The following is a 13,286-nucleotide window of genomic DNA, read 5'->3' as shown; positions in this document are numbered from 1 at the left end:
TTACGTTGTCTTTTGATGGAACTCCAGCTTAGGAAAAAAACAAACATAAGAAGAAATATTCTTGTATAAAAAACAGAAACTTCATTTTGCAATTAAATTAAACGACTTTTTTTAGTGAAAAACAAAAAAAACGTATTAAACAATAGAGTACTGTGTTAAACAATTTTTTTAAGGTGATAGTATTAAAAAATATTCAAAGCAAAAGCGTGTTCTCTTTAAGTTAATTTTTTACTGAAAATCTATATCCATATATAATTAAAGTATTTCCTTCTGCTATATGGCCTCCACATTATTCTCTTCACAGCGTGATTTACCAATTAATTTTATGACTAGGAGATGTTTTTACACTTTGAGTTTATGTATAAAATGATACTTTTATTTTGGTTTTAAAACCAATAGTTTCAAATTTTAGAAATTAAAATTAAAACGAAATCAAACTTTAAGAATAAAAATTATATTGACCCTTTATATTTTATTTCTGGCAGCTACCTTGATTTAATAATTGCAACTTCCTATGAGACACCATAGTTGAATGTCTCGTAATGAATTTATAAATATAAGTTTAAATAAATTTTTAGGGAACGACACTTTGAACTTTCATAATTGATTTTTTGGGCTATCCAGACAAAAATTTGAATAGAACCAGATGGTAATCAGTTATGTAATGGGTATCCTCAGAACAATACTAGGTGCACCTAAATAAACAATTCAACCCGCACTTTTCAAGTCTTTTGTTTTTTTTTTGGTCAGATGCGCTTTTCAAGTCTGTTGCATCAAGTTCTGCAGAAACAAAAGGCCTTGTAAACAACAGCATCAGAAAAGAGGAGACTCAATATGGAAGTCTCGTTCTTGTCAGGATCCGTGAGCTACTGAGATTCAACTGGCAAGTTGTGCTGAAATATGTATCAAGAGAAAGGAACAAAGTGGCGGACGGGCTTGCAAAGATGGGTATTTCTCTTTCGGCATATTGGGATACTTGTCCTGAGAATTTACGAACTTTAGCGGATCATGATTGTACAGGATCTAATCCTGATAGTTCCTAATTTGGGCTTATAGCCTTCTCTTGTACCAAAAAAAAAAAACTCTTTCTTTTTTTTTTTTTAAAGTCGAAAGTAGTGCTGTTAGCGACTACCTTCTATTTTAAAAAAAAAAAAAATTTGGGGAAGCCAGCATTCATTTTTTTTATTAGTGATCAAATAGGCACAAATCATTATCAAAATAACTACAACGTAAGGACATGCTGACGTTGGCATTTCATTGACCGATATCAACATATGGCATCCAAACCTACCTATGTGTATGGGAGTGAAAGATTAAGAGATGTATATGAAATCACATCCAAGAAAAAATTACATAAAAAATTGGAACTCCAATTGTGGGGAAAATTAATGCTAGAAACCGATTAACAAGAGATATGAGGCACCACCGAAAGCCAAGAGAACTTGAAGGAAGAATATGAAGAGCTTGAAGTCGGCAGCTACCGGGAAGCTACTCAAAGTTGAAATACAAGCCGGATAAAAAAGGGTGTATGCTGCTCCAATCAAGCACCTCCCTTCTGTTTCAAGGTGATCTTATCCCCTAGACTGAGGGCAATTCCCTGAGTTTTACTTCTTATTCTGATGTATCCACTCAACTTATCATCAGCTTGCTTCTCAACGCTGATATTCACCAAAGCATCTTCCCCAAAAACACTCTTGGCGTAAAGATTTGCAGCTAGAAAACCACAATCCCCTTCCAATGCTGATCTGAAATCACAAAGCAAGAGAAAATAGGGAAGCAGCATCAATAAACTAGTTATCTCAATGCATGGGTCTTCATCTTGTCAGATACAAGTCCATATTTTTTATTGTTGCCAGTGAATCCAAGATATAATAATATCTCTAGACCAATAAGTTATGCATAATCCTAGAGAACCCTAAAACCCCGCTATTCATTAGAATGATGTCATTATCTGTTTAAGAAAAAAATTGTCAAAGTGAATCTAGTCATTGACATTAAATTAAAAAGAAAAAAAGGATTAAAAATAAGTTTTCCCCGAAATTTCACAATAGCGATGTTAATATTCAACTCCATAAAACAAACATATAGATTGACATTTAAAAAGGAATTTGAAAAGTGCAAAAAGTCAACTTGGCTACAAATTTCTAGTAGGGCACAAAATCATTTCTATAATTTTGCAGATGAAAAATTTTGCAACAGGTTCTGTTACTGTCAGTTTCAAATAAGTCAGCTTGATTTAACTCCTTAGAAGCAAGACTGCAGCTCTGAAACTAAAATTTCAGGATTTTTTATCCCGATAGCAGACACAGGAACATATAAAATAGCAATTGTCCTAAACTGTATGCGAATTTTGAAGGCATCACTTAAGCATTGCCATGGTGTAAAACCAGAGTCTGCAATAGAACTGTAAGCAGAATCAAAGAACGTACGGTGGAGTCAGGCACTTCATATTGGTACACTTGATTATGTGGTTCAGGAACTCTCTCTCATCTTGCATCACTGTATTTACAGCAACCTAGAAAACAGAATAAACGCTAGTCAGGGGTATCATCCAAATGTTGCAGAGATGCATTGCCTGAAGGTTAATATATAAGTAGAAGTCTATATGAATTATCAACATAGTTTTTCTTAAGCACGTACATTAACCTCTTGAACTTGTGTTCCCCCGATAACCTTCAGATATGAAGACTAAACAAAAAACTTAATACAATATTCAGTCTACGTTTTCTAACTCAAGAAATGATAGAGAATGAGCAGAACCTGACTTACCAAATACGACCTGACTGAACTAGCTTGAAAGGATACACAATGTCAGTTCATTTTTTGCGTTTAAGGTTTACATGGATCAGGTTTTTCATGTCAGGATATATGAAGCATATTCTCCATCATCATTTTGGTACGGGGTTGCAAACAAATCTGACTAACGGTCATTAATTATCAAGCTGTTGTTCTCATCTATCACTAGAAAATGCTCAGCATGCATCTACTTTCGTTTCTTTCAAGTGTCTCCTCACTAATATCAAGGAGGAAAGCCAGCCCACAAAATTTGGTATTGACACCAACATATTACTTAGCTAAAATGAATGGTATGACAAAGCTGAAGTATAAACATACAAACTTCAATAAAACATACTCATTTCTAATATCAGAGTATCATCATCAATTGCATATATAGTGGATAAAATCGTTGGGATAAAACAAGTCACAAATAGTATATCTTAGCACTTAAACATAACTCTAAAAGCATGCAGTCAGATTTCATAAAGATACCAAAGGCTTACTAAAAGAGAGAACATCATTCAAAAGTCTAATCAACAAGCTTTTTTTCTCTTTTCCCTTTTTCCCCCTTAGCATGAACATGGACAACACAGCAGTTAACTCCATATATAGATTCAACGGAAACATCTACCTTATTTTCCCATTCAAACTCAGCCCACATAGTTCTAAATGCCACATCGGCACAAGATGCAGGAGAGATGTAGTCCATGATATCAATATGGATGTCATTGAGAACAATAACTGTTCTTTCAAGCACGTTTGAAGATGTCTCATAGACTATGTTACCAAATATAACCCCTGTTTCAGTTGAAGACACCTTGATGTTTGCCTTAATCTGTTTGCTTGACTCTGGAGCTAGGGTATAGTTTTGCGGACGCTCAACAAGTTTGAGATCGCCCATGGTTGCCAACTCCAAACACAAATTTTGAAGAGTCTCCTTGGTTCTGTTGATGACAGTAACATCAAGGACAATGTCATAATGATTTACTGTCACATATGCTTCAGCATATACAGGATCACTGAATCCAGTGAGCTGAAGAATGCGATTCAGCTTATTTGCATCATCTGCATCCTTTGTGAACTCTCCAGTAGCACGTTTGAGATCATCTTGAACCTCATCTTCTAGCTCAAGCTGACTCATACCCTAATAAAAAGATATAGAGCAATGAGCAAATGACAGTTGCTGATTCAAAATCAGTTAAAATATCATGTAGAAACATGTAGTAATTACTCCAGACAGAAGCCAAAGTCAGAAACTTAAAATACAAGGTCGATTGCATTATCTAAAACATCAAGGCATAACATACCATGACTCCATATCAGCACTAACATATCAAAGTTAACATGTTATTATGAGGAAACCATCAGAAATGGAGTCCGAAAGATTAACTCATTTATACACACTTTAAAAGGAGATCAATACTACAAAGTACCAAGATACCTTTCTGCTCTTCAAATGGTAAAAGTCAATAAGATCATCAGGTTGTGCATTGGATATTTGAGACTTAGCTTTAATCTCCTCTGTTTCACGGCACTGCTTATCTGAAAGCATTTTCACAAAGCTCTGTCTACAGGATTGCAACCAGATCTTTCTTATTTCATCACCTGTGTTGCACAACAATCTAATGCAAAGGACAATCCTATCATGAGAATCATTATCCATTGGATGTGGAAGAACTGAAGATTGACCCAGCTGCAGAATAGAGACCATGATCAACAAGGCCTGTGTAGTTGCTTTGTTAACTTCAACTTTTGATGTTTGAACCTCTTCTAACCTCAAGATGAGTTTAGTCAGTGTACACGCGATTACTGCCCCAAGAAAGAAATCACCTGAGAGGATCAGTGATCTCAGATTTCCAGTAGAAGACTGCAATCCCTGTACAAGGGTAGGAGGCAACAATGCAGTTTCCACAGCAGCACTTTGTGTAGCATAGGTCCCATCTGCAAGGACGGCAGGCCTCCTAGAACTCACACTGGTTAAGCTTACCAGTGGTGCGCTTTTAGATGTGTCTTTGCCCTCCCCTTCCTCATTAAGAGTATAAAATGGGAGGTCCCCCACACACTGTTTAATTGTTGCAATTCCACTCTCAACTTCTGAAAGTGATAGGCAATATTCACCAATTATCCATAACGCACATGAACAAACCCTTGCAGCACGGATTTGGTAGAAAGTATCCAAAAGCCTGGTGACAATAGAAACACGTAATTTGGGGTTTGTCTCAATGATCTCACGCACAAAAACAACCACATCCATGGCTGAAGCCACATTGGTATCTCCCAAGAAGTCCATCAACAGGTGCACAACGGTGCTTGCCACCTCAGGGAACTTAATAGCACAGGAATGTATAGCCTGCACGAGCATCTGCCTATATTCACCATTCTTCTCATGCTCCCCGCCCTGAGTTTTGACAACTTCTTTCTTTAGCATCATAACGACCTCACCAATATTCCTAGGGGCTATCAATTCCAGTGCAATATCTAGGGTCTTCCTCCTAATATCAAGATTTGGACTCGAAAGCGCTCTAAGAATATCCAAAACCATTTCCACCATAATTTCTCTATAGGAAGTTTTTAGTTCATTGAGCCTATCGAGTACAATAAGTTTGACATTATTATCACTTTGTGAAAGCAAGAGCTGCCAATAAGTAGTAGCTGCTGCTCGAATAGCAGTAGGGGCAGAGGAGAGGGAAACAAGGGTGCCGGCACATTCATAAATAACAGCAGTTGATGGGGCATTCAACAAAGAAATAATAAGCTTGATATACTTTCCCTTCTCATCCTTGTTAGTCCTACAGACTTTCCTAATCAACTCCAAAACAACCATTTGAAGTTGTTCGCCCCAATCATTAATTCTATCAATATGAGTCAAAAGGTAATTAATAGCACGATCCTGAGCACAATTGAAGAGCATAAGGAAAGCATTACGCTTAGTGGAATTATCCTGCTCGGTGGACAAGAGCTTGTCAATGATTTCAGGGGCACTATCGAGCAATAGCTCACCTTGAGGAAGCTTGTAGAGGGACATAACAGCCAGAACGGCATTCCTTCGGACAAAAGGATGGCGATGCTCCAAATTGGAAAGAATGGATGGGATCAAAGGCTCAATGATCTCTGTCTCGTTCAAACGGCAAAGAAACCGCAAGGTGACACCTCGGATGTACTCATTAGGATGCTGGAGATTGTTTCGGAGATTCTGGCAAATAAGGATCATCTCGGGAAGGACCTTACCCTTGGAATCGGTTTTGTCAATGATCTCGAGATAGAGAAGGAGAAGCTTCTGAACAGTGTGATCCTCGGAGGGAAGAACATAGCGAATGATGGTAATGAACAGCTGAGGAATGGTGTCACCGTTGAGCAAAAGCATGATGGCCTTCTTCATGGCGTCGATTTTGGCGGCCACATCGTTTCCTTCGAGAGCTTCTTTGATCTCATTGGCAAGTGCTGGTGTGCCCTTGTCGAAGTGAACCAGTAAAGTGCATGACTTCTCCATTTCTAATCTCCAATCTTTACGCGCAATTCAGACACTTGCTTTCAGATCTGAGATATCTGGAACTCGTTTCGATCTACTGCTTCTCCTCTCGATTGCATCTGAGAATTCTCAGACAATAAAAGGGAAGAAAATGAAGGAGTTAAAATGACATATTGACAATTGAACTGACGAGCGTTGAAAGGGACGGGTCGGGTCGGTATCAATCCCGGGTCGTTGGTAACGGGTGAACGAATTGGAAACCAATTGGGCTTAACACTGTGTTTATTGGGCCCCCCGCCCATGGGATCCAAACTAAAATTATGTCTACAGAAATATTGCTTTGGGCTGCATCCAAATAAACATTTAAGTTCATGGGCCCAGCAATCGGCTCAAAAGAAGAAATATTGTTTTCCTTTTACCAGTACAATCAGGTCTAGTAAAAGAAGCTAATCTCTCGTAACATAATGAATTAATGTTCAAATTTTTGTTAGGAGAGGTGCCAGCATTATGCCAATATTTTTCAGTATTTGTTGATTTAGTCCTGACTTTTCTTGTACTACCTACAATCCTTAATATAAAAGTTAGTTCGAAAGTTATATTTGACCTTAAATATAATATCTCAATCAATTTTATTTTTTAAATATATAATATTTCATCCAAAATATCCTTATTTATTGTGAGAATTCTCATTAAGAAACAATTTCCATGCATATAATTAAAGAGGTTAGTTTAAAAAAGTTAACACAAATTTGTTTCTAACTCTTATATTATGAACGGGAGGAAGTATATGGCTAGTAAGTAGTAACCACTCGAACATTGCTGGAGTGTTCAGCTCTTGAAAAGGAGGGTTGCAAGGACAAACAAGATTTGGGTTATGAAAGAGAACACGTTGGGAAGGTTCTAAGTGGCAATGGTGAATGGTGTGATTTTTGGCATGTATACAGACTTATGGTCAATTTTTAAAAATGAAGTTGATTTGAGAAAGGAGATTTTTTTTGGAGAAAATTGCAATAAATCCCACCCAAAATAATTAAATATAAAAAAGTTTTTAAAAATTATCAAATTATTCTGAAATCCCAAGAGATTTTATTACAAGAGATTTTATTTATTTAATTATCAAATTACTCTTATGTTTTTTTAAAGTATGTATTAATAACTGAAAGAGTAATCGTTAATAACTTAAGGTGTAATTATTAACAACTATCATGGTAGATATTAACAAAATTGTAATGCATGAGTTGTCAGTATCTGCTGCGATAATTATTGATCATTACATTTTAAGTTGTTAACGACTGTAGTTTTGGTTGTCAATATATACTTTAAAAAAAGATAAGAATAATTTAGTAATTAAATAAAATAAAATCTCTTGCAACGAGATTCTTTAAGATTTTAGAATAATTTGATAATTGAAGGGACATTTTTGTATTTAATTATCTTAGGTGAGATCTTATTACAATTTTTTCCATTTTTTTTCCCTGAATGAAGAGTATGTGAGTAGAGATTTCAACCAAAAGCTCTCGCCTTTTAGATACAGGTTACCAAGAAGCAAAGTGCAATTATTTGGCATTGATTTAAAATTAAATCAGACTCAACCAATGCAAATCTTGTTGTTATTATCGAAAACGTGCATGAAACATTTGGAGAGAAACCGATTAAACGATATAAATGTTATAAATAAATACTACTAATTTTTTAAAAGTTTATAATTAAGTCATATTCAATGTTTAAAATATTCATGTGTATTTTAAAAGAGTAAAATATTTTGACTACTCTTATCGTTTGAATCTACTCTTCTAGTTTGAATCAAGTAAACTGACTTCCTCTTTATTTTAAAAACATATAGTTTGGTCTAATAAGTTAATACAGTTACAAATATTATAAAAAAATTCTAAAAAATTTATTTTAACTGAAATTTATGTTAAAATAAATTTTATTTATTATTTTACCCCTCATTCTAATAAATCCCTAAATTATATTTTTACAGTCACACAAATTTTATTCAGTTAAGGCAAATGTAAAAGACTTAATTAAAAATTTGACTAATTCTTTCAATAAATATATATACTTGACTAAATATGTTTATACATTTTTGTAACAAATGTGTTTAAAAGTTTTCAATTATAAATTTAAATAATGCATAAAATCTTTCAAGTTTATATTATTTAAACTTTATTGAAATATATTTTTACAATTTAAAAGAAATTAAAGTAAATAAATTTTAATGAATGTGATAAAAATTAAAATTATAAAATTTTATTATTTAAATAAAAATTAATAAATTTTATAACATATTATAAATCTTAAAAATATGTGTATTAGAATTATTTTTTGATTTTATAAAAAATATTTTTTTGAAAAATATAAATGTCTAAATAATTATTATGTTAAGTAGGGGCATTTTAGTCAAAAACAATTTAAAGTCAAACTTAACAGTCAACTAATAGTTTGAGTGGATGGAAATGGAATCTTAAATATAAGAAGGAGGTTTGTCTACCAGACATTTTAATTTGGAAAGAGGTTTACATAAATTTTCAAAATAGAAAAGATACTTTTCTAATTAAAATAAAATAGGAGGGTAGTCGATTTTTTTTCAAAATCAACATCAAATCGAATCAAAATGGTTTTCTATTAATGAATTATAAAACCAAAAATTTAGGCGCAATCAGGTTAAGATGGGTATGTTCACCCAAGTCGGGGCATTGATGACGAGGAAAATTCTGATCAAATACGAGAATTATTAATTTTTTAAAATGGGAAAGTTTGAGAGGGGAAGTCGGAAACGAAAGGGTGGTTTCGAAGGCATATGTCTGATTGTCTCGAGTGACGAAGACACGCGACCGGTACTTTCTTTTGTTTTTTTAGGTAAACCAAAGATATTTTCAAATCATATTGAATCTGAGACTAATTTTTTTTTTTTAGATTTAGAATAGTGAAGAAATAATCTTCTCAACAAGTATATCTTTTATAATTTAAATTTATATTCTCCTCTTTATAAGGTGATTGGGTGAGACTAATATCACTTCAACCAATAATTTGTTTTTTTTTTTTTTGATACAGCTGTACCCGCACTACTCGGTAGCCATAATAAATTACCTGCGGAGAGTTCTGACCGGAAGAATTAATCAATAGGAGTGCTAAGTTTATATGATGATCCTTCACTTATGAGGTACGTATTTTACTGAGTTTGCCCCCACTTTAATTCCCTTTTCGTAATGTATTGTATGCCCATTTTACATGCTGTGGCATCTCTGTGGCTTTATATTATTACCCATGTTTTTATAACTAGGCCAAATATTGAATTGCTCAAGAGGTATATTATATTGGTTTAAGATTTAATGGTTAAACTGTGATTGAATCCATTTTAATTAAATTAATAGTATGATTTAATGGTTAAGCCAATTCACTTTTTAGCTGGTTTTGAGATCGTTTTGAAATGAGCAGTTGATTTTCACAAGGAATTCAAAATTAATCTTCAGCAATTCACAATTGATCTACTTGGATTTACAATTGAAGCTTATTAAATTTTTATTAAAATGTCTTATAAATTAAAACATGGACCTTAAACAAATATGGTTTGTGCTTCATCCTTAATTTTTATGGCGGGTTCGGATGGGGATAAAAGAGGAAATCATTATTAGGTCTCAATAAAAGGATTTGACCATCCAACAATTAGTGAGCCAAACATGTATTTTAATTCATTCAGACTTTTCAATTTTTCACACAAACCCTTTCTTTCTATCTTAAGAGGTGTTTGGATTAGCATTTTAAAAGTAATTTTATATTATACGAAATAAATATGAAAAAAAAAGTTTTATCTCCACTTACTTAAAAATAGCAAGGAGAATTAGAACAAAGAACCTGTAGAAAAAAATATTTAGCAAAAAAGATCATAAAAATTAGAATTATTTTAAAGGATTGAATATTAAAATATAATATTTTAAATACCAAATTACCCCTATCCCCTTCTTTATTATTTCTATGATTCTCTTAGCAATTCTTCTGCTCTTGTTTTCATTTGATGATTTGTGCATTCGAAAAAAAATTAATAGTACATTCAGAATCATTTCAAAAGGTAACATTTAGACCCATTTGTCACTCATAATCCAAAGTCTATAGTCGCAAACTTTGCTTTCAAATTATCCATTGCTTATTGATTTCTAAAACTTATATACATTAATCAATGTCTACAGCACATGCGAAGATCCTAAGGTGAGACTGCGAAATTAATTACAATACACATGACTTGCAATTATAGAAATAGAAGGGAAAACTAATTCTTATTGCTTATTTTTTAGTAGGTCGAAACAACATTAATAGGGTAAAACAAACAAACTTGCGTCAAAGATATCAGAAAGCAATCACTAGTAGATGATAAAAGTTTGTCACAAAATGCATAGAAGCCTTTATCATCATTGGTGAGTTCCAAGGGTTTTCTAATTTTGTGTGGGATGGGGCGCAGGCCAACCAAAAAAAAAACTCATTAACTATCAAATAATTAAGATGTAATAAGAGAGAACATAGAAGGATTAGTTAAGGACAATTTAATCTTTCTAAAATTATTTTTTTATATATGGTTATTTAAAATAATTTTAATTTTTGCAATCTTTTTACTAAATATTTTTCTCTGCAAGTCTTTTATTCTAATTCTCCCAAAATAGTATCATTTTGTAACAGTGAGAAGGCAAGGGATGGGAGCGATAGAGGAAAGAGAACCAATACCTTCCAATAAGATAACAAGTAAGGAAAGTCCTAAAAAAGAAGAAGAAGAAGTAAATTTAAGTACAAAATTTAAAAAAAGAAAGAAATACTCCTCTGATCCTATTTTTTAAGTAAATTTAAGTACAGGAAAAGAATATATTTTTTAGTCATATTTATAGGTTTTAAGAGAATTTTTTTGTATGGATATACAATTTTATTCTTAATATATTATTGTGTTGATTTTATTTTGATGAGATTTAATTTATATTAAATATTGATAAAATTAAAAATTATTAAATTTAAAATAAAAATTAAATTTAAAATTTTTTTAATTAATATAAAACATATTGAAAGTGATTTATAAATAAAATAAGAAAAGTGCCACAAAAACTGGAGAGAGGAAATTAAAAAAAAGTAAATCATAAATGGTAATGGGATATGGGAATATCCGAGTGGGAGTGAGTAGCGGGTGACTTCAGTATTAGGCGTTGAGTCTGATGCAGCGGTGTCCCCATGCGAGCGCGACAGTGACTGACTTCCGCACTTAGCGGCTAGCGTCTCTCCCATTTGCTGGTGATCGTCTCTCTCATCGGTCCCATCTTTCCCCGCTCCTTTATCCTTCTCTCTCACGTTATCCCATTCTTATTTTACTTTTAATCTTCCTCGAATTCTATATATAAATAAGGGATAATTAATCCATAACTCTTTATAGTTTTAATTAATTTTGAATCAGGTTCTTATAATTTTTTTTATTAGGTCCTTATACTTTCACCTATTTTTAATTAGATCCTTGTATTTATTTATTTTTATCAAGTCCTTATAAGTTCACCTTATTTTTAATTAAGTCCCTGAATTTTTTATTCTTTATTTTATAAATTCTGATAGTACTATTATATAAACATAAAATAGTATATATTATTTAATATTAGTTTATAAACAATAATATTCTAAAGATATTGAATTATTATAATGATTTTAATTTTTTCAGCAAAAAAATTAATTGTTCTAAAAAATGTTCCTGAATTAATTAATTCTATTACTTTTTTATTACATAATTATTAATTTAATTTAATTATTAATATTTTATATTTCAGTATTAATCTATTTAATTAAGCTTATATTTAATTAATAAATAAAAATTAAAACTACATGGACCTGATTAAAAATTTAGTGAAATTATAAGGACTTAATTAAAAGAAAAATAAATACAAGGACCTAATTAAAAAAAGGTAAAAGTATAAGGACATGATAAAAAGAAAAAAAAACTATAGGGACCTGATTCAAAATTCGTTGAAACTATAAGGACTTGCGGATTAATTAACCCTATAAATAACAACGAATTAAAATTAAATTATGTTGACTAAAATTAATCAAAAGCAATATATGGGTAAGAGATATAATTTATAGATGGATTAATGATGTTGATTGTTGAATTGTTGTTAGGTGGTTAATTTAAGGAGATTAAGAAAATAAGTTAAGTTAGTTATTTATAATAAATATGTGTTGTTTTTCCTAAAATATCCTTACTAATCAAGTTTGTTGGCTAAAGTTACGACTATTAGAAGGACTGTCTTGGAAAAAATTATATAAATATAAGAGATAAAGTGGATTGAAGTCTTATATTTAGATTTAGAATCAAAATAAAAGTCAAATAGGATCTTATACTACCTTCGATCCTTAATATAAGACCCTGTTTGACTTTTATTTTGGTCCTAAATATAATTCACTTTGTCTCTCATATTTTTACATTTTTTTCCAAAGTAGCCTTTCTAATAATGATAGTTCTAGTCAATACACTTGATTAGCACGGATATTTTAGGAAAGACAATACCTATTTAGGACAAATAACTAATTCAACTTACTTCCTTAATCTCCTCAAATTAGTTAACTGGTTCTTATAATTAGGACCGGAGATAGTATTAAGCACCGAAGGTAGTATTTATATTGACATGATATAAATTGTTAAGTAAGAAAATAATAAAAAAATTGGAGATAAATCCTTCATTTAGAAATTAATTAGAAAATGGTTCCTAAAGTTTTTGCGCAACTTAACTTTTTTCATGCAACTTAATTCTTCTCGTGTGTAATTTATCTTCTCTTATGTGTATAATCATCTTCCCTTATGTTACTTTTTTTCTCTATGCAAATGCAATGCATATTTCTTTACGTGCAAATCATCTTCTATATATACAACTTAATTTTCCTTATATGCAGCTCATATTTCTTTGTGTAACTTATTATCTTAGAAACAATTTGCTAATTAATTTTCTAACAAAAAATTTATCTCCAATTTTATTAAAATAATATAAAGTTTAAAATTTTAAATGTGGGGAAGAATTAT

The 13,286-nt window shown here is 31.8% G+C and overlaps 1 protein-coding gene across 1 annotated transcript; it reads right to left on the bottom strand.

The window, feature by feature from the left end:
* Window positions 1-1,182: 1,182 nt before the first annotated feature.
* Window positions 1,183-6,380, bottom strand: LOC114733563 (coatomer subunit beta-1-like). Its single transcript, XM_028921034.1, has 4 exons — window positions 4,220-6,380; window positions 3,410-3,922; window positions 2,430-2,515; window positions 1,183-1,745 (listed from the first exon to the last, which is right to left on the bottom strand). The coding sequence occupies exons 1-4, from the start codon at window positions 6,266-6,268 to the stop codon at window positions 1,541-1,543; spliced, it is 2,853 nt and encodes a 950-aa protein (XP_028776867.1). The 5' UTR covers window positions 6,269-6,380; the 3' UTR covers window positions 1,183-1,540.
* Between the last annotated feature and the right edge of the window lie 6,906 nt (window positions 6,381-13,286).

Source organism: Neltuma alba, unplaced genomic scaffold (assembly GCF_004799145.2).
Source record: "Neltuma alba isolate B1F8T4 unplaced genomic scaffold, ASM479914v2 tig00013015_pilon, whole genome shotgun sequence".
NCBI classification, from domain to species: Eukaryota; Viridiplantae; Streptophyta; class Magnoliopsida; order Fabales; family Fabaceae; genus Neltuma; species Neltuma alba.
The sequence above is the reverse complement of the archived record's forward strand: the minus strand, read 5'-3'. Positions and strand labels throughout refer to the sequence as shown.